At 40.1% G+C, this 19693-nt stretch overlaps 4 protein-coding genes across 7 annotated transcripts in view; 2 read left to right on the top strand and 2 right to left on the bottom strand.

Annotated features, from left to right (window-relative positions):
* Positions 1 to 330: 330 nt before the first annotated feature.
* Positions 331 to 5061, top strand: tspan3a (tetraspanin 3a). Its single transcript, XM_030054067.1, has 7 exons — positions 331 to 527; positions 1004 to 1195; positions 2153 to 2227; positions 2486 to 2587; positions 2742 to 2894; positions 3029 to 3112; positions 4071 to 5061. The coding sequence occupies exons 1-7, from the start codon at positions 465 to 467 to the stop codon at positions 4161 to 4163; spliced, it is 762 nt and encodes a 253-aa protein (XP_029909927.1). The 5' UTR covers positions 331 to 464; the 3' UTR covers positions 4164 to 5061.
* A 910-nt stretch (positions 5062 to 5971) lies between these two features.
* Positions 5972 to 13627, bottom strand: pstpip1a (proline-serine-threonine phosphatase interacting protein 1a). The gene is made up of 15 exons (XM_030054572.1): positions 13204 to 13627; positions 11845 to 11945; positions 11679 to 11753; positions 11523 to 11557; positions 11282 to 11388; positions 10945 to 11007; positions 10314 to 10418; positions 9160 to 9205; positions 8628 to 8707; positions 8197 to 8295; positions 7987 to 8083; positions 7710 to 7797; positions 7495 to 7565; positions 7085 to 7182; positions 5972 to 6608 (listed from the first exon to the last, which is right to left on the bottom strand). The coding sequence occupies exons 1-15, from the start codon at positions 13231 to 13233 to the stop codon at positions 6477 to 6479; spliced, it is 1227 nt and encodes a 408-aa protein (XP_029910432.1). The 5' UTR covers positions 13234 to 13627; the 3' UTR covers positions 5972 to 6476.
* A 154-nt stretch (positions 13628 to 13781) lies between these two features.
* Positions 13782 to 16165, bottom strand: rcn2 (reticulocalbin 2). The gene is made up of 8 exons (XM_030054573.1): positions 16100 to 16165; positions 15467 to 15615; positions 15266 to 15368; positions 14959 to 15155; positions 14754 to 14867; positions 14496 to 14589; positions 14263 to 14405; positions 13782 to 14089 (listed from the first exon to the last, which is right to left on the bottom strand). The coding sequence occupies exons 2-8, from the start codon at positions 15611 to 15613 to the stop codon at positions 13946 to 13948; spliced, it is 942 nt and encodes a 313-aa protein (XP_029910433.1). The 5' UTR covers positions 15614 to 15615; positions 16100 to 16165; the 3' UTR covers positions 13782 to 13945.
* Positions 16166 to 17177: 1012 nt separating this feature from the next.
* The window catches only part of scaper (S-phase cyclin A-associated protein in the ER), a 60680-nt gene continuing 58164 nt past the window's right edge, over positions 17178 to 19693 (top strand). For 2 of the 4 annotated variants that reach the window (XM_030053573.1, XM_030053571.1), the window contains exon 1: positions 17182 to 17471. In XM_030053573.1, coding sequence (XP_029909433.1) covers positions 17304 to 17471 — 168 coding nt within the window. In that variant the 5' untranslated portion in view covers positions 17182 to 17303. Of the gene's footprint in view, positions 17472 to 18328; positions 18682 to 19693 lie in introns of those variants that run through there. The other 2 variants (XM_030053574.1, XM_030053572.1) reach the window with 2 other exon arrangements.

The raw sequence follows: 19693 nt of genomic DNA, 5'->3' as shown, positions 1-19693 counted from the left end.
AGGTAGGTAACTGCTACTGATACTTTAAAACTATGACTTATGCATAAGGAACACCAGTTTAACTTATGTATATCAAGGCAAATGCTGCAATTCTGCTACAGGCCACCAGATGTCAGCAAAGCACTCCATCTGAAATGTTTTTTTTTTTTTTTTTTTTTTCAGATCCTACTTAATTTTTAATGTAATATGTTATGTAATACCTCACAGAGATAGTAGTAATTATAAATTAAAACAATGCCTCATAAACCTCAATACACAATATCAGTGAAATGTGTCATGCTTTGTTCCAGCCGGTTCTCGTGGGGTGGCGCTGCACCGCCTGTAAACAAATCCATCATCGGCACAGGCAGTTGAGCTGGAGGGGGTATGGAGTAACCTACGTGTTGAGGATTAAGGCAGGGCATGATTGAATAAAAAACAGTTTAATATCCTGCCAGCTATTCCACCGAAACCCCGTCTTAAACATGGGGCAGTGCGGCATCACGTCGTCGAAGACGGTGTTGGTCTTCCTGAACCTCATATTTTGGGTAAGTTTAACCGAGTCTGTCGGAGTTGTACGTGCGTCACAGCAGCACCAACTAACTAGCGAGGTTAGCCGTATCCCCGCTAAGCTAACGCTAGCGCAGCCGGGACAGCTGACCTTTGTTTTAGTCGGGGAATGATCTGTTTCAACGACAGTAAAATACAGAGAGATGATTTAATATGCTTTATAATTTATTAACACACACTGCATGCTACATTTAGCGTCTTTCACAACGTGAATAAGCCATTGGTCTTAAAAATGCCATTAGATAAGGCTAATCTTTTTACAACAGCTTCTTGCAACGCTATCACCTTTGATCTCTCAAAACAGGATCCGGTGGTGTCGGTGGCATAGCTGCAGGTCTGGCCAGAAAGGCTGCATACTTTCCGCAACAGAATTGCAGCTGGATGTTGTCATTTTTTGCCCTGTTTTGCTGTGCACAGGCCTAAATAAAATCTTCGCTTCTTTGTCGTCCCGCAGGCAGCAGCTGGCATCTTGTGCTATGTTGGAGCCTATGTCTTCATCACATACGACGACTATGACCACTTCTTCGAGGACATGTACACCCTTATTCCCGCTGTGGTGATCATTGCAGTCGGAGCCCTCTTGTTCATCATTGGGCTCATTGGATGCTGTGCTACAATAAGAGAGAGCTACTGTGGCCTTGCATCGGTCAGTAAACATTTTCAGCTGACAGGTCATGATTAGGCAAATGAAAGCTGCACATACTGCACGTACTTACTGGTACGGCTAATCTTTTCTGACTGATGCTACTGTGTGGTTAGGTATTACTTAAAGAAGTTTAAACTGAGAATTAGGATCACAGGGTGCGGATTCATTAGTAGTAGCACAAATGCTAGTTTTAACCATCCTATTGTTTGACCCCATTCAGTGTTTGAAGTCTCTAAATGAATGATCAGCATCATTTTATTTGCTTCATGTGCAATGACTTTTTCTGATTTAATGGGGACAAGTGGGTGAACACGAAATTAACATGATGATATGTTTTCAATGTGCTGGACACATTTTGCATGCTTTAGTGTTTCTTGCATTAGGTTTTTTGATGGAGATATGTAGTATATTGTGGATGATAACATGCCATTCATAATCTTCAAAACATTTCCCTCTACTTTAGGGCCCTAACAGAACATAACAACACATATAGTAGTGCAAGAACCACTGACAGGATTTTCAGAAAAACTGATGCATAAAGACGCATAAAGAACCTGTCTCATAAATTTGGGAAACTTTTTTTTTTATGATCATAATTTTCTGGAGGTCATTTACTTTGGGGTCAAATGACCCAAACATTAGGAAATGTAAAGGTAATAAGAGGGTTAAAAATACCATCACTAATTTACTGTCTGTCCATAGCATCGCCAGTACAAAAAGCCTAAAAATCCCAAAACAGTGCAGTGGAGGAAAAATCTTCCTCTTCTCCTCATAGCAGCAGTTTGTAGGTTTATAAGGAATACCCTATATAGTCTAAGTTACACAAGTAAAAATAGAAAACAACTTCAGAGCCATGCTATACTGTTCACTTGCATGTATGCTGGCTCTCAGGGGAAACCCTTTGATTCAGGTGTTTGTTTAGTGTACGTATCCTAAATCCTGTAATACAATCCACAGTTTGTCATCATTCTTCTGCTGGTCTTCATGACAGAAGTGGCCGTGGTGGTTCTTGGTTACATTTACAGAGCAAAGGTGAGTCAGTATTCACTTAACTCCAGATAAAAGCAGAAGCAGCGTGTCCCTTAACACTTCCCCTGCCACCAGAGAGCAGGAACACTCTGTACACTCTGCCAACCACAGATAAAGATTAAAGTTATCTGTGGTTGGCAGAGTGCTTTAAAGAAAAAAAAAAAATCATGCTTGCACCATTCAAGGAGACATGTTATCAAACATAAAGTCTCATTCTTGTGCTTTGGGTTTGTGTAAAGCACTGTTTCTGGTTGTTTTCAGGTTGAAGATGAAGTTAATGACTCCATCAAGAAAGTGTATGATGAGTACAACGGCACCAACAGCAATGCACAGAGTCGTGCCATCGACTACGTGCAGAGACAGGTAAGAAAATCGTGGTATTGCAGGAAATGCTAAATCAAGTCAACGGTAAAAGTGATATTTCCTTCTTCTTGTTGTGGGTGATAGAATCATACCTGTGGGGCAAGTCACTGCCAGTTGTGATATATTTTCATACTTTTTTTCATACCTTTTACAGCTTCAGTGTTGTGGAATTCACAATTACTCAGATTGGCAGTATACACGTTGGTTTGAGGAATCAAAAAACAACAGTGCACCCATCAGCTGTTGCAAAGCTAACATCGGAAGCTGCACGGGGTCCCTCACTCATCCTGAAGATCTCTACCCAGAGGTAAAGCCTTTTTAAAGCAGTTTTATTAAGTTAATGTTCCTAACAGAGCTAATATTTGACATGGCGGGACCTCCCACAGCTTTATACTTTTGAATACAGACATTTTATGTGTGTGTGTTTGTTTGTGTGTGTAGGGATGTGAAGCACTGGTTGTGAAGAAGTTGAAGGAAATTATGATGTATGTCATCTGGACTGCCCTGACATTTGCTGCCATCCAGGTATTCAACTTTCATCAACATGCCTTGTCTCATAAAATATAAAATGTCACAGATTTTTAACAAAAACTGAGTAACGTAGGACTCAGGGGGTTTTATCTGGTAAATCACTGTCTGTCCTCTGGGGTAACCGGTGCTATACACTATGTGCTTTGAGTAATGTCTTTATCAGGCTAAAGAGAAATGGACATGACAGTCACTGCCTGCGTCACTTTGGTGGCAGGGAAAGTACAGCACAATATTGTTAGAGAGTCTTACATAAGAGATTACACATAGCCTAGTCTGTTTTTTTCCTCCAAATGTTCCAGTTAGTCATTTCAGGGTTTTTTCTTTCACGAGCTTAAGAAATTACTTTTTGAATGTGCTCTTTCTTCATATTGGATATTCTTTTCCATTTTTTTTCATTCTTGCTATATATGGACAGCAAATAGTGGGTAACATGGGAGTGAGCACCAGGTGACAGATATTGCTTTTTTTCTCATGTCACCTGTTTAAGCATTCAGGTTATTTCAGCTTTCATATATCTGACCACCTGTGGAAAAGCATGTCAGATGTTATCTATGAAAACAGTAACTTATTTGCCTTTGTTGACCCATTTCAATCCTGTCATTTTAATACAAAAATGTTCTTCTCTTTGAAGTATTATGGTAAAATAGTTAGACACATGTCTGCAAGAATGCCCTCTGTATTGTGTACTGTATAGAATCTGGCCATGTGTTTTAACTGAGTGACAGTAAACTGCACACTGTACAAAGCACAACAAATACATAACTCTGGGATTTGATTTAATGATTTGGCCTAAAACTGTAATCATATTTCACCCTGGGCTGAATCAACATAAAGTCATTTGTCCAAAGTGAGTGGGATAAGATGCACAGTTACAGCTACGAAGTTAAAGTGGATGATTGTAACTGATAAAATGGCATTAACACCAAACACGAATGTTCCCGTCTCCTCTCAGATGCTGGGGATGCTGTGTGCCTGTGTTGTGCTTTGCCGAAGGAGCAGAGACCCGGCCTATGAGCTTCTTATCACAGGGGGCACCTATGCATAAAGAAGACCTTGCTCACTTCAAGACACACGCACACACACAGATACACATACACACTATGACACACTTAAACGCTATGATACGCTCACAAGTTAAGAGAGATTTACATGAATCCTGGTTGAGAACGTGAATAGAATGTATTTCTACAATAACCAGTTATTCATTTTACCCTTTTTTTTTTTTTCTTCCCCAAAAAAGCTGTTGGCCAAATTCTTGAATGGTCAGTGAGAATGAGATATCAAATGTATTCTGTTGCTCTGACTACCTACGTTTTACCCTTGGTTTGAGGCTGACAAGTATGGGTTTGCTAGACCTCCTGCACTGTATGGAGTAATATGTGGACAGGGTACATTTCCTCACATGTTTGCACTATGTGTATGGCTTTGGAATATTTTATAAATATTTAAATCTGTCATGTATATTACTTGAATGAAAGACTTTCTCTTTGTACAGTTTTACCTTGTACAACCACCATCACTACTATGTCTACTAATACTGCAACTAGTACTACTACTATTACTACTACTACCATTATTATTACTACTACTACTGCTACTACTACTACTACCACTGGCTCTGTTTCAAACCTCCCCACCTTCACCAGCAGTATCCTATTCTACTAAGAGATAGTGCAGTGGACTCTTTAGTCCAAGTTAATGACACTGCAGGATTCTGCTTTTAACTTTGACTTTTACTTTGCTTAGCTTGTACTCCCCTTCAGAACGTTGGGTTTTTCTAGTTGTATTGCACCCTTTACCTAAGAAATCTATTTGCCCTATAGCCGTTTTATTTGTTTTTTTGTCTGAGCAGCCCTACTGATGATAGTTCTAGAAATTTAATGATATGTAGCAGTGAAAGACTCAAGAATGTAAATAAAATGTTGGGGAACGTAGAATCGAAATCTGTGTATTCTCTTCATTGTGTGTTTTCTTTCTCAGTTTGGTTTCTCTTGTTGGTTATTTCTTGTCTTAACAAATGATAAATTATGCTGCACTGGTCACCAGTTTTTTTTTTTTTTTTTAATCTCCCTCTAGACAAAGCATATACCCAGTGGGTTTTGTCACTGGATGAACAAGAAGTCGGCTTTGTATAGAGAAGGGTCAGAGTTCAGCACTTTCCCATGATGCGGGGGTTTAAAGGATTCACACAAGAAGTCAGATGGTTTGGTGCTGATGGTGATTATGCGATAAGGATAAGCTTTGTGTTAAGGTCGCCTCTAAAAAGTAGGTTCCAGGTTTTTATAGGCTTGAACAGTAAATATTTAAACTCTTGCTGCATTAATTAGATCTAGTTCTATCTTTGTAATTTGTCTGCATAACAGGAATCATATCTAGTAACAGCTGAAGAACAACTGGGAAACTTCACGCTCACAGTTGTGAAAGGGCTCAACACAGGTGACTATCTGATGGACACTGAGTTGGTGATTCATTTCCTGCTGTGGAGTAACCCGACACTTGTGAACCAAAGAGATCAGACTGCTCAGTCACATTCTCAAGAATGATGGCTGGATGCATTTTAACTGCATGTGTTACATGTGTTTGTGCTGAGATAGTCCTGATTTGATCTTAGAGTCCACTTAAAATTATTGACAGTAGTATCCACCGCACAAAACTGGCCATGTAGAAAAAGTTAAAGAATGGAAATGCAGTTTTATCACATGCTAAATAAGGTTTGTGGTTGGCTTTGTTAGCAGGCCAGTCATTAATCAAGTCGGTGCTGAATGAAATGAAATCAAAGCTGACAAAGCAATAAATTAAAACCTGATGGTATATATGCCTTTCATACTGAGTAGTTAGAAATGGTCACTAATTTATGAACCATCTCTGACTGAAGTATGCCCTTTAGATGTGAGAATATACAAATTTGATAACAAACAAAATTACTTTGGTAAATGGTTTATATTTTCAGTTCAGTATGGGCAAAATATATAGTGCAACAACAGAAATAAAGAAAAAAATAGCTGGACAACTGGGATGTTAGACTTACAATGTGACATTCAATACCAGTGTGCATGAATAACCTTGACCATGTGTGGCAGAACAGTCAGTTCCTTGTCTGCCCTTGGTGTGGTGATCTCACACTAGCGGTGGTGTCTAAACTTGACAGACCCCCGACCCCCCCCCCCCCCCAAAAAAAGTTCCATTTTCAGTCATATTAATAAATAATTCACTACTCAATATTAGATGGCAATGAATGCTGAAGAATCATGACCATCTGACATCAATATACAGCAACTTGAAAGGACATGGTGTTTATATATTACACAAAAAAACAGCTGCAGTAGCCTATAATCCCACATACGAAAGTCTAATAAACTCATTGTTTGCCAAGGTAAGAGCCTGGAACCAAACCCGATTGTCCATTCCTCTCCACTGTCCACCAGCCGTCCAAGCCTTGATCTATGACAACCACAACATCCCCAGTACATAAAGAGTGCTCATCCTCCCCCTAAAGACAGACAGAGGAGATTATTGTTGGTATGAGAGAGAGTCATTTCACTGTAGGATATTTAAAGATCTTGAATGAAAAATGAAAAAAAAAAAAAGTCCCATCTCCCAATAATGTTGCATGCCCTTTCCCACTTCTTTCTTTCTTTCTTCATCCAACTATGAATTATATAACAGAGATATGGGAATCTACAGAGGAAACTATAAAGTGAAAGAAAAAAAGTCAAGTTGTTTTACTTTTGTTTTTCTTTTCTTTCTGTCCTACACAGTCGTTTACCACACCAGCTCATCATTCACACTTACGTCCTAGTCTCTGTTCAGTGTAATGCTTGTGAGACTGCAGTATTGTATGCATGCATGTGATATCATGTAACATCTATATTGTTATGTGTTTGTCTTGCCTCACAAATTAAGAAAAAAAAATAATAAAATAAATATCTTGAATGAAAAGTCTGACATCAGAGCCAGCAGCCTGACCTGGGCCACATAGTCATACATCGCTATGTACTCCTCACGGTTCGGCTGGCTCTGCTGAAATTCAGGAACGGAGGCGTAAACTCCATCTGTTGCTGCGACTGGGAAAGTTCACAGGAGGGCAGACATATTCAGACATGCGGCTTTTGTGTCGAGCACTTTGCAGCTTTGCAAACAACACTGTTGTGCTGAGCCAAGAACATGATATATCACATGCAAGCAAAGGAAAGCTGAGCAAATCATTAGCGGAAGTTGTGTGCCACCTGCTGGTGCAAATAAAATAATAGCAATATCGCAACATAGTAGTAACAGCATATCTTGTGTCTCAGGAATGAAGTCAGCCTTTGTGCACCATCATACTTTGCAAAAGAGCTAAACATTGTCATGATGCTCAAATCATTTTGATGCCATACCAGTCGGTTGCACACTTGTCTCATTCATGCTTGTTTTGGAGCCGCTGTTTCCCTGCAGAAGATTTGAAAACCTAGAAATTGTGAACAATATTTGTTAAGAAATACAAGACTTGCTCTGAAATTGAAACATTTCACACAATGATTATAATGACGTTTCCTGTTTAGCACCAATGCTTCTCTATTCTGTAATTTTGATGATAAAAATCTGATCTGACCTTTTAATGACTCCTCCCACAAAACCAGCACTGCCATTACTGTCTGCTGCAGTGTCCCTCTTATAGTAGTTCTGGTATTCAATTGGAGCTGTCGAAGGAAAATCGGATTTCAGTAAAGAAAAGAAAAATCCTTAATATAAGGAAGACATGCATCACTTCAACAAACACAACATTTCATTCCAAAGCTTGCAAAGCAGGAGTTCACAGATAATAGTGAAATTTTCAACCTGGAGTAAATTCATATCCAAATAAGGGAGGTTGCATGACATGTGCCTACCTGGTGGACTTGAGCCAGTGCTTTTCATCTCCACAAAGCAGTTGTTGTCAGTGATGAGGTCGCAGTTTTCCAATGTTTTTCTGACGTCCTCATAACACTGAAAGAGCCAAATTCAAACATACGCATTCAAAAGGATTTTTCATGCCATGCATACACATGGTAATCTATTCTGTCCTGTGGCTGATGATGTGTGACAACAGCTGGACACACCTCATCATCTTTGACACACTGCATCGAGAAATGGTTGCAGTGCACCCACAGAGCATTTCTCAGCACATTGATGCGGTCTTCCTCCTGCTGCTGAAACACCTACAAAACAAACCCTCAGCATGTCATTATTTCACAACGGTTAAGAAATACTTACAGAGTATTACAGTGTTACACTTAGCTGGTAACCATTTTTATAAATAATGAAATTAAAATATTTGTGTAATGTGGGAGTATACTGTAGTTCTTGTGCAACTCTGCGCAGCAGTGCTCAGTGAGTTGCTTCACTTTTGTTGATTTGAAAACCCTGGTGCTGGAAATTTTTCTGCCTGTCTGCAGGAAGCATTACACATCGTACACATTTTCATTGACAAAACAGCATTCCTCGCTTGACCAGTAAGGAGAGAAATACAGCTTTTATTGCTTCACTTTACCTCGCATGTGCTCTCATGAGTTGATTCCCACTCTTGACGAATCTTGTCAAGATGTTCAATGTTTAACATGTATTGTTTCTCTGAAGAAAAACAAAACAATTAATTTTCAGATAAATCAAAGTGTTTTTTTTTTTTTTTTTTTGGTTAACAGTGATTGCTCAGTTGTTGATACTGGGGGTTCACAGTCAGGGACACCAAAAAAATCTATAAGCCAATCTTCATGTTTGCATGCTATTTCTGGAATAAAAGGGGAAGTAAGTGTGACCACCATCCAGAAAAAAAAAAGCATTTCTGGTGAACTTCAGTAGCTTCAAAAGTGCATCATGTGTTTCTGTGGCACTTCATTTTGAGTATATATGTGTATATCTATCTATTTATCTATCCATCTATCTATCTATCTATATGTATATATATGTATACACACACACACACACACACACACACACACACACATACATATATATATATGTACAACACAGCTAAATTCTTTCAGGGTGCACATGACATGTCATATCTCATTATTTGTCCTTACCAGCTTCTACTGCAGCTTCTCTGCACTGTTTGGATTTGTTGTGCAACTGAAAAAGAAGAGTTTACACAATGACACATTGCCTCTATTTCTTTAAACCTGTTCGAGGAAATACATTGCCTTATGAAAGATTTGTTCAAGTGTTTAACATACAATTTTTGTGATGAAATTCAAAACCGACACACATTCAGTAGGTCAAAGTCAATTTTTTCCCAAGTGAATTCCATATTGAAATGCAGACATCACTTTAACATGGCACAATCAAGTATTAAAGATCCAGTGCAAGGAGAATTTCCTAATCTCTGTCAGTGTTGTAGCATAATTGTGGAATAACTGTCACTGTTGACAGTTCGGTTAAATTTGTCTATTGCCCTTTGAGAAACTATCCCTCTGGCTGGCAACTGAAGCAATTTGTTTTAGAAATCCAAACTAATTGCTGGTGTCTTATACCCAAATGAACTGAATGCTCTCATTTGTCCACAGTGTGGACAGATAATGAGGTGCCCAGTGGTGTGCCAGATAGCCAGGCCCACGGATAATGCAATAGAAAGACAGAGGAGAGAGGTTATGTAGCAATGCAGAGCAGTGAATTTTTTTAACAGAATTTTTCCACCTGAAAAATAGGGTAAAACACAGGTGTTACTGATGACATTAATATGGTTTCATTCCATACAGTAGCTCTAACAGAACCTTATGTAGTTACACCTGTGTTTACTCTGCTATTTCATGTCAAAAAAAAGAAAAAAAAAAAAACAAAGGTTGCTGTGGAAAATTACCTCTGATTGTGTGGGTGTACAGAAGTAAGACAAAGACCAGGACAGAGGGAGGGAGAACCTGCTTTCTGATGATCCTATGGTACATTTAATTAAGCATGAAATTTGGAAAAAAAAAAAAAAAAAAAAAAACAATTTTGTGATTTTTACAGCCAAATATACCATGAATGTTAAAATCATCTACTTGATCTCTACATGGTAATGCATGATGCACAGCATATGTACAGCCTTCTGAGAACTGGCTGAGCAGAAATGGGCACTTAAGCAATTATAATAAATTAGATGAACTGTCAAATAATACAAGGATGATAGTCGTTGTGTGCTATTGCACTGGATCAGAGAGCAGGACATATCTGATGTGTGTTCAACAGCATCATGGTTTACCTTCTCAGTCTGTTTGGGAGTGCCTGTGGGAGCGCTGCTCATCCTCTCAGCAGCTTGCTCTGCCTCATCAGCCTCTCTGCAGCGCTGCTCATACGACCTTTTAGACTAGGGAAATTAATCATAAACCATATGTAATGTTTAATTTCCAACCAAACCTTAGTGCTGCTGTGAATGTTTTACAGGAAACTGCTCCAGGAAGGGGAAATATGCTTAATAGAGACGGGGGTGACATGTGCAGTAAATCAGGAAGAATACCACTTCCTTCTAGCTCACACTGCTTTATATGTCCTAAACACCTATTAGGGTATGGCAAATTCTTGATGATGAATTTGCGAAAGTATCTTCCTGTTGCATGTCTCGGGTACACAGTGCAATGTTTCTCTGCTCCATCTATTTGCAGAGAGGCATATCAACACTAATACTGTGCATACACAAGCAGGATGTACCTTTACTAAATTTGTGCCACCGCACTGATGACTAAAGCAGCCAACCATTGCCACACGTAAGATCTTCACTAAATATATCTTCTGTTACACAGAAAAATGATCCCCCTACCAAAACCAGCTACAGCAAAGTGCTATGGTCTAACCATGCAGATCACTGTGACACTGAGAATGTGAGTTGACCTTACATCCATTGTTTTCTTGAACAGGGAGACTTTAGCCTTCTGGACCTTCTCCATCATGCCTTCATACTGAGGAAAAAAGGAAAAAAATATTACCAAAAATATTATCATGACATTTACCAACTACAACAATACAATCAGCATTTGTCATTCCTCAAACTGGTTATAATCAGTTTATGTGCATCCAGTCTCATTACTGAGTTCAAATAGTCCAAAAGAAATTATATATGGGTGCTTGAATTCTCCTACAATGCTGAAAATTATACAGGAAGAACCTTACTTGGAGATGAAATTGTTTTTTAGTTTGCCTCCGTGCAGTTAACAAGAAAAAATGAACAGTCACCTTTTTTCTCTGTTCTTTCTGTCGTTCCCTAAACTGCTCAATCCTCTTCATCTCCTCCTTTAGTAGTCCAGAGAGCTGAATGTGCAGGTTTCCAATGTTCTCAATTTCTGGATAACACAAACACACAACATTAAAAACTGTTTGAAAATAAGAAAAAAAAAAGATGCATTAAACCTAAAATACACATGCAACAGACATACATAGCTGGCATAAAAAGCCTCAAGTTATCTGCTGGACTTACGTCTTTTCATTTCGTCAATAGATGTTCTCAGGGTGCTGGAAACACAAGACGAGGATAGAAAATTTGTAGAAGCTAAATTGTAATGTCACACAACAGGTAGGCTCAGACATCGTGATGTGCATATTTATGCTCAAACAAACTCACACACACACATACCTGATCTCATATAGACCCCCAGCCTTACGGGCAATTGTGACCAGTTCTTTGCCATATCTTTCCTCCGCTGACGCCCTACACAAAGGAAGTCATATGCAGCTGAACCACATAAAATGAGGGCATACTATTCAAATGTGTGCAACATGCCAGTGGTTTGAAGGCCCACCTCATTTTCAAGAGTTCTTCCACGTCTTTGCATGTCCGCCGACCATCGCAAAGTCTTTGAACTATGGTCTCATACCCGGCATTGCTGATGAAGTCAACTCCCTGGAAGCATTGAATACTATAGCTTTGATAGCCAACCTCTCCACAATAAAGCAATATTTACTCTAAGGGCTCCAACACCAACATAAAACAAAAGTCAGAATAAGCTCTGTCCAGAGAACATCAACACACTAACCACTGATCTGTCCCAAAATTTGTTTGCATCATTTAAACATTCAACTATGTATTTGAGGCCTTTCATTTCAAAATGCTGCATATCCATATTTGTAAGAAAATGTTGCCATTAGATTCCATGAATGCCACTAATGGGTAAAGGTCTTACCATAGGTGAGAATTTAAATAACACTCCATGGCATTTTTTTTTTTATTTTTATGCTGGCATCTTTTGTAAAAATAGGATTCCTAAAACAAAATGTATTAGCCTGTTTCAATAAGCTACCATAAGCTCAAACAAGAGGATAGATTTCTGACAACCTAGTGGATTTCTTGTTAGATAGACGTTTTGGGTTTTGATCAAAATGTATTTGTTTGAGCTGAAATATATTAAAAACATTCAGTATTATGAGACATGACATAGATTCATTAAACATAGGCTGGATTCTCAAGCGTTAATTTGCAAAGGTTTCAAGGGGATTATTGTGTGGACCCTCCCATGCAAATCTACCCCCCAGCTGTCTACCGATTTGTAGATTATATCTCTGACAAAGCATCACAGTTAAAAGATCAAAGGGAAGCAGCAAGTTGAGAGGAGCCTGTTTTACAGGAAACACTTTGCAAAGCATGGAAGAGAAGCGTAGATGATCTCCGTTATAAAAATTATGTCACTGCTCTCCTGAACTGAAAAACTGTACCCACAAATCTGTTCATTTTGTAAATCAGGCCTGGACCTACATGACATTCAGAGATTATGTTCACAACAAAGATGAAAAATCAGTATTTTGATTATCATGTACCGATACATTAAATACTTTTGTTTTCTATCACAGAAACTATAAGGAGTTCCTTTCCAGTAGATTTCAAAATGAAGCAAATGCACTGAAGATTTGCAATTCATCTCAAGGGAGACCACATTTAGCTTAATAGGTCACTATTTAGTAACTAAAAATACAAAAAGCATAAATTACACTGGAGGGAGGTGGTTGTTTTTACTTTAGTTTTTACTTCAAAGTTGCAATGAACCAGCGCAACAATGAGTTCTCACTTCAGTGTGGACGATTCTCTCACTCAAAGTCAACTTCAGCTTTAGATCTGAACGTGATCAAAGGAAAGTCTGTGAAATAGTAACACCACAGCAACTTACCCAAAAGGCGTCTTTGAACTGTAATGTCATCCCGGCAGTGTGTAAAAAAATATTCCCTGTTTGAAATTTCACTTGAAGTTATTTTATTAAGCCTGGCAGTTTGTCAGGCGGATGGTCGATGCTCAGTGAAACTGATGACACATTCAGGAAACCAGCCTTAAAACAGTAGTGGCTTACACGTTTGGCTTGAATGAGGAAGAGCTACAACATGTTATTGGCCGCCGCAACCAGACTGATATTTAAGATAACAGTCACGTCACTAAATTTAATTGCTCCTAGTAATATTAAACCTCTAAACATTCTTACAATATAAAAAAAATAATAATAATTAATATTTCACCCCACATCTTAAAAAAAAAAATCCTTCCCTCTGGAGATTTTTATGATTTTTAATTTGTTAGCACTTGCATTTTAAGGATGCACAGAATGCTAAACTATGTAATGCTCTGAAGTGAATGCAATACATGTGGTTGATGTACTGAAATCCCACACTGGGCACTGTGGAAAATGTTTTTCTTTCACTTTGTTCTCAAGATATCTCCTCTGCTTGTCAAGTAGGAACAACTCACTGCCAAGAGGAAGGTGCATATCCTTGCATTGCATGTTCAGTTTTCAGACTTTGAATGAAAAAAAGGGAGGGGCAGAAACCCATGCAAAATGTTAGGCTAACATACATTAACAAACATACATACATTGCTATGGACACAAATGAGAAAACTCTAAAATACACAAGAATATAAAGCTATAATTCGTCATGTGATACATGCAGCTGTCTGCCATAGTCTGTCACTTCACTGTTCATGAATGTTTCTAGATTCTTCAGGACCTCGGCCTCTGAAATTTGCCCGTCACCATCATGGTCCATTTCCTTGATGAGGTGAAGAGCCTGTTGATGACATGAGAGCAATATAAGCAAAGGAATGTGAGAATACACTGCCATGCTGCAATGTTTTATTTTCCTAGGGAGACCATTTACCAAATTATTCAGAATCAATTGTGTTTCCTGATGCCACTACATGAACAAAATCTTGGGGTTGTGCTGGAAGGGATGAGTCTCACCTCTTCTCTTGCTGAGCCATAGCTGTTAGGTGCAACCCATCGCAGCTGCTCCTCTCGGTTCAACTTGCCATCCTTATCTTGATCATACAAGTCTTTAAAGCGCACTGTCTCTTCAATCTCCCACTGCGATGGGGTATTGCCCTCTGACAAAGAAAAAAAAAACATCTGCAATGCATCGAGGAAGCACAAGAGGCATAAGATGAATGAATCTAACAACATGTAGGTCATCTCACCATCACTGCGAACATCTCCAATAAATTCACTTAGACTGATGAATCCATCTTTGTTCGTGTCATATTCACTCAACACGTCTTCAATGGCAAAATCCTGTTAGAATAACAAGTAAATAATCACATTTTAATTCAAGAAATGTAAAGAGTGAGCCTGTAACGTATGACTGTGCATAGGAGTTATTTTTATTTAAGCGACAGAAGGTGCAGGCTTAACACTTTATCAAATTTTCTGTGTATGTGTAAGTGTTGGTGGCTTACAGACATGTGATCCACTTCAGACGGATGTGTGAAGGCGAGAAACTCTGTCACATTGAGGCCTGGTGTGCCGTCCACATCAGCAAATTCAAAGCGCCTCCTCTCCTTTTGGTGGAGCTGACAAGGATACGAGTCTAAATCGAGGCAACTCAAAAAATATAAGCTGCTGAATGTGATTTTTAGGTATACAGAATAAGAGTATGCATACATATCTGAGGGACTCTTGCTCAGGATCTTCCAGAACAGCACTGTCATCAAAACTGATGAGCTGATCGTGAGCGACCATGTTGTATTCCTCCCACGATACAACACCATCACTGTCTGTATCAAACTCGGGGAAGCGCTCCTCAGCATCATCCAGGGCATATTTCCTGTAGACGTGCTGAATCCACAGGGTGATCTCTTCTGCAAATAAAACAGCGTGCAGACTGACTGTGATGCTGTGTGACTGTGCATGACTTCACTCTGAGCAAAGGTTGAGATGTTAGCGAGGGCACAAGTAAATGTGACGTTACCTGCACTTAACAACTTATCAGAATTTTTATCAATCTTCTTCACGATTGCCATCATCCTTTGCCGCTTCTCTGCCGGGCTCAGTTTCTTTGTCTCCTCGGAGTCCTGGCAGTGCATAAATGAAAACAGGGAGAGATTTAAGGGGTTAAATGGATTTAGAGCAGCGATGGAGGCCGAGACGATGAATAAAGATGTTGAATAACCTCATTTCCAAGCAGGACATGCATGTCATGCTCAGGGTTGTGCTGCTGACCAATATAATGATCTTCGTGAAGATACTTGTGGGAGCTTTCACCAAACACAAACTGCAGTATCAACAGCGCTGAGGTCATCGATGTGAGGGAGGCCATCTCTGGAGAAACACAAATGATCTATGTCAGAAAAAATGATTTCCTTTCTTAGGCAATGGGCTCGAATACAATACAAATTAGCAAAATCATGTTAATTAGAATAGGTATTTGATTGTAAACAGAGGATGATAAGCCCAGGCCAGACCAAGTGCAATGGTACTGCCTTGTGGCCAGCTGGTAACTTGAACTAAAGGAAGCAACACTTTCTGTTTTGTGAGGTGTGTGTGTGTGTGTGTGTGTGTGTGTGTGTGTGTGTGTGTGAGAGAGAGAGAGAGAGAGAGAGAGAGAGAGAGAGAGAGAGAGAGAGAGAGAGAGAGAGAGAGAGAGAGAGAGAGAGACATGCAATATATGATTGTGGACACTCGTAATGACGACAGAGTCTAACAAAATTGTAATAGTCAGTAATAGTTAAAGTCTTGATAAAAGCTCCACTGCTTCACGTAACTAAATACAGCACATTTTGCAGATGAGAGATATTTCTATTACCTGGAAAAGTTGTCCGAACAAGGCTCGATTCACCTGTCAAGCCAGCTAGAAAAAAACAAACAAAACAAAAACACTTCCAGTGACAACCTTCAAAATAAAATGCCCAAATGGGCGTATATCTCAGCGGTATCTCGACTGTTTGGAGCTGTTGCAGAACTGAAAATAGTGGATGCAAATTGCATGCAAATCCAGGCCTGTGGAAGATGCCATGTGTGCAGGGCTTCTGAACATAAATAAATATGTTGTCAAACACCAACCTTGCACATGCACTGCTGCTCCCGTGCCATAGATTTTATGAACAAAATGATACACCGAGTCCAGCTGAATGAAAAAGGGTAAACATCTTTTCCAAGAGTCTAAATACATGCACACATTTTTTTTTATTTCTTATGCTCATATTTTTATATTTCCTATGTGTTTTTATATTTCTTATAATTTCATTCATGCTTATAAAATACTATTCTCTTGAGAATTTGATCAAATACAACTGATCCAATTTGCTCTTGGGGATAAATAAAATATTTCGGATTCTGATTCTAGTACATGATTGGAGTTTAGGAGTTTAGGAGTTTATTTATTTATTTTGACAGCACTGTATGACCATATGCAGTTACACTCCATAAACACCGTTGTAATGTTACTTTTTCCTTGTTTTGTACACCATAAGCCTCATTAGGCCCTCGCCCTCCAACGGAGAGAGGGCCTATTGTTATTTATTATTATTATTATTATTATTATTATTATTATTATTATTATTCCTTTTACCTTTGGAGTTACATTTACTCTTCATTTGCGCTTTTATTTTGTAGGTAATATAGCCGTGCCTGCTCCAGCTTTCTCGACGTAACTTGACGCACGGCTCTGGCTTGACGCAGACGCAGAAATCAACCAGACTCCCGCCCATCTACATGGTTGCCATAGCAGAGGGTGTGAGTCCCGCCCCTCTAAAATCTTTCCCACCCTTTGACCCACATTACACTGCATGTGATTGGCCCATATACAGTCGGGGTCCACCTTCCACTGAGCTCATTGGACACATGTAACTGCCTATCAAAATTATAAACCCTCACACTTCCTGCTTTTGTTAGGTTGTCCTTGCTGTCATTTATCTAATATGTTTCTGCATCAACTCTTAAAACAAGGCAACTTTGTCCGTTGTCTGTAGACTTTCGCTTTCACGGAACAGTGAACTTCCTGTTTGTCGATGTCAAAAGATAGTCGCCACGATGGCCGACGGCGTGGCGCTGGTCAACACCGTCTCTGCCCAAGAATTAGCCAAGGAGGGGACGGGAGGGAGAGGTCTGGGAGCAATAGCTCAGGCTCCTCGCATGGAGGAGGCAAAAGCAGGAATACATCCATAACCGCTCTGAAGGTATGTCATGATTTATCACCTTATTGCTCACAGTTAAATTACAATAGATTAGTTACCTAGCAACACCGCAGCGCATCCTTTGCTAACCAGAGCTAACTAAGGATACTTAGAGTTGAAGGTGTGTTTTACCTGAGTTCAAGCAAAAATCACACATTTTTGGTTGACTTTCCCTTTGGGGGCCTGGTGGTGTCTGTCTAAGAGCTGTTCCCGAAGGGATTCCCCCCCCATGCCAGCCTTTCTCAGACACACCCACTCGTGTTTATGTCAAACGATGAAGGCCTGCGTTTGACAGAGGAGGAAGGATGCTCATCTGTGAGTGCAATTTAATTACCAAAGCAATAATGCAACGATAGGAGTGTGTTTGTGAGGACATGGGTATTATAAGTCAGCTTTTCACTTGCTGAGACAGTGTTGTCCTCGAGTTTGCATGAACTCCCAGACTTTGTAACTCTCATAGTCTTGTGAGTGGTAGGTGGTACCATTTGTTGGCAGTCAAACCATGTGGGTTTGTGTTTTGTGTCCCCCAGCAGCGTATGATTCATCAGATGCCGAGTCCAATCAGATCCAGAGCGTCAGTCTGTGTGGCTGAGAGTACGGCCAGGCTTATATTAGTACACTCTTTGAGCCTGCAGCCAGACTCTCATCACTGGCAGCAAAGGATGGGGGCTGAGCAGCAGGCCTACTGTGTGTGCACATGACTGCGCAGTGTTGTGGCAGAAGGAGAAGGAGAGGAGGAGGGGATGGGGGTGGGGGGACTGATGCAGAGCTAGGAGAGGAGAGGAGAGAGGCTGAGAGGCTGTAAACATAGGAAGCTGCATACAGTGGAGAGCAGAGTGGCAGGCAAACGGACAGCAGCAGGCACCGACTCAGGCCTAAAGGGTGGCTGCTAACTCAGCAGAGTGCTGAGGGCTCAGGCTAGATTACAGACCGAGTTACAGACAGAGCACGCAAAGTTAAAGACAGGCAGGCTACTAAACACTTGTCTCTCTCAATCGCTATTGGTGGAGGAGTTGTCACAGCTGGGCAAGTTACTATAGCAGTGTGGGCTACACAGTAGGAGTCTATTTTGGTCCTGCTGTCAGATGACGATGTCACCTTGCACAAGTGGCAATGCTGGTTGAGGGGAAACAGGTTGCCTGAAGTGGGCTGGAAAACTATGTCAGGGGCGGATAAGGACGAGGAACCTGCTTACAGACTCTACTTCTATTCTGTATGTACCTTCTAATCTTTTGCTTTCCCTCTGTCTTTCTCCTTCACGGTCTCGCTCTCACCCGCTGTCTTGCTGCATGCATCTGTTTGTAGACCTTTTCGAAGGGTAACCCTACACCTGCCCCCTCACTCAGCACAATCCAAAAGGTTAGCTCTTTCCTGTGCATGGGGAAGATTGCCTGGCCAGAGAACACAGCTGAAGTTATGCTCCTAGATGCATCTTATTCCTCTACAGTGCAGTTCAGGTGACAGGTTGTTTGCAGCTGATTAAGTGGATCAAGGGAGCCTTGTCTTAAGCCCTTTCTGCCTCAGGCTGCTGCACACAGTTAGCCATCAGTTGTGAGTAGGTTATAGGCTAGGTATTCTCACAACAGTCATCTGTCATCTGATGGCTGCTAAGCACAGGAAACACTGAGTAAATATTTACAGTCTGCAGGGAGATGATTTGCTATGATGGTGACCTAGCTCTCTAGATTTTGCTGTTTTTAGCAAGGCCGATTTTGTTTTATGATCTGCTATCTCCATGAGAGGCTATTTTTTTCTTCATGGGAGAATGAAACCCAAGCTACTCTACATGTAAAGAAATTTGCTCACCAAATGTAGGTCAGCTGGGTATCTCCCCCAGCGACATTAAATAGTAGCAGGCCAATACACTGTCTGCGCACTGTTTATGCATGTGTAAAACCTAACGAGCCATTGTCACTTTATCTCCGTTAGACTGTAACACTAGTCTAAAATATTGTTACATAGCATGTTTACATAATCTCAGGCCTAATTATCACATGCCTCTGCATTGCTTTTGATGAAACCTGAAGTGTCTCACTGTTGTTTGGTAGTGCCCATTTATTCTGATTGCAAGATGGTAGAGAAATCATTTTGCTGCAGCCTCTCAGTTGAATAGCGGTGCCAGTGAGACAGCCAGGAAAAGTGAGAGAATGATTTGTTCCATGACTCAGTTGCTACTAAGGGGAGAACTTGTGCTTGATTTTTGTGTTGTTTTTAGGCAGCAATTT

Source organism: Myripristis murdjan, chromosome 6 (genome assembly GCF_902150065.1).
Source record: "Myripristis murdjan chromosome 6, fMyrMur1.1, whole genome shotgun sequence".
Lineage (NCBI taxonomy): Eukaryota > Metazoa > Chordata > Actinopteri > Holocentriformes > Holocentridae > Myripristis > Myripristis murdjan.
This window is presented reverse-complemented; position numbering and strand designations above follow the sequence as displayed.

Bases quoted from the DNA above. Each gene is read 5' to 3' on its own strand.
- tspan3a (XM_030054067.1), top strand. From the start codon at position 465: ATGGGGCAGTGCGGCATCACGTCGTCGAAGACGGTGTTGGTCTTCCTG. The intron at 1,196-2,152 runs GTCAGTAAACAT...TACAATCCACAG, and splicing joins GCTACTGTGGCCTTGCATCG to TTTGTCATCATTCTTCTGCT. The intron at 2,228-2,485 runs GTGAGTCAGTAT...GGTTGTTTTCAG, and splicing joins GTTACATTTACAGAGCAAAG to GTTGAAGATGAAGTTAATGA.
- pstpip1a (XM_030054572.1), bottom strand. From the start codon at position 13,233: ATGACATTACAGTTCAAAGACGCCTTTTGG. The intron at 8,084-8,196 runs GTGTGTCCAGCT...TGGCTCTTTCAG, and splicing joins AGTGTGTCAAAGATGATGAG to TGTTATGAGGACGTCAGAAA. The intron at 7,798-7,986 runs GTAGGCACATGT...TTCCTTCGACAG, and splicing joins CACTGGCTCAAGTCCACCAG to CTCCAATTGAATACCAGAAC.
- rcn2 (XM_030054573.1), bottom strand. From the start codon at position 15,613: ATGGCCTCCCTCACATCGATGACCTCAGCGCTGTTGATACTGCAGTTT. The intron at 15,156-15,265 runs GTAACGTCACAT...TTTTATTTGCAG, and splicing joins TGATAAGTTGTTAAGTGCAG to AAGAGATCACCCTGTGGATT. The intron at 14,868-14,958 runs GTATGCATACTC...TATCCTTGTCAG, and splicing joins AGCAAGAGTCCCTCAGATAT to CTCCACCAAAAGGAGAGGAG.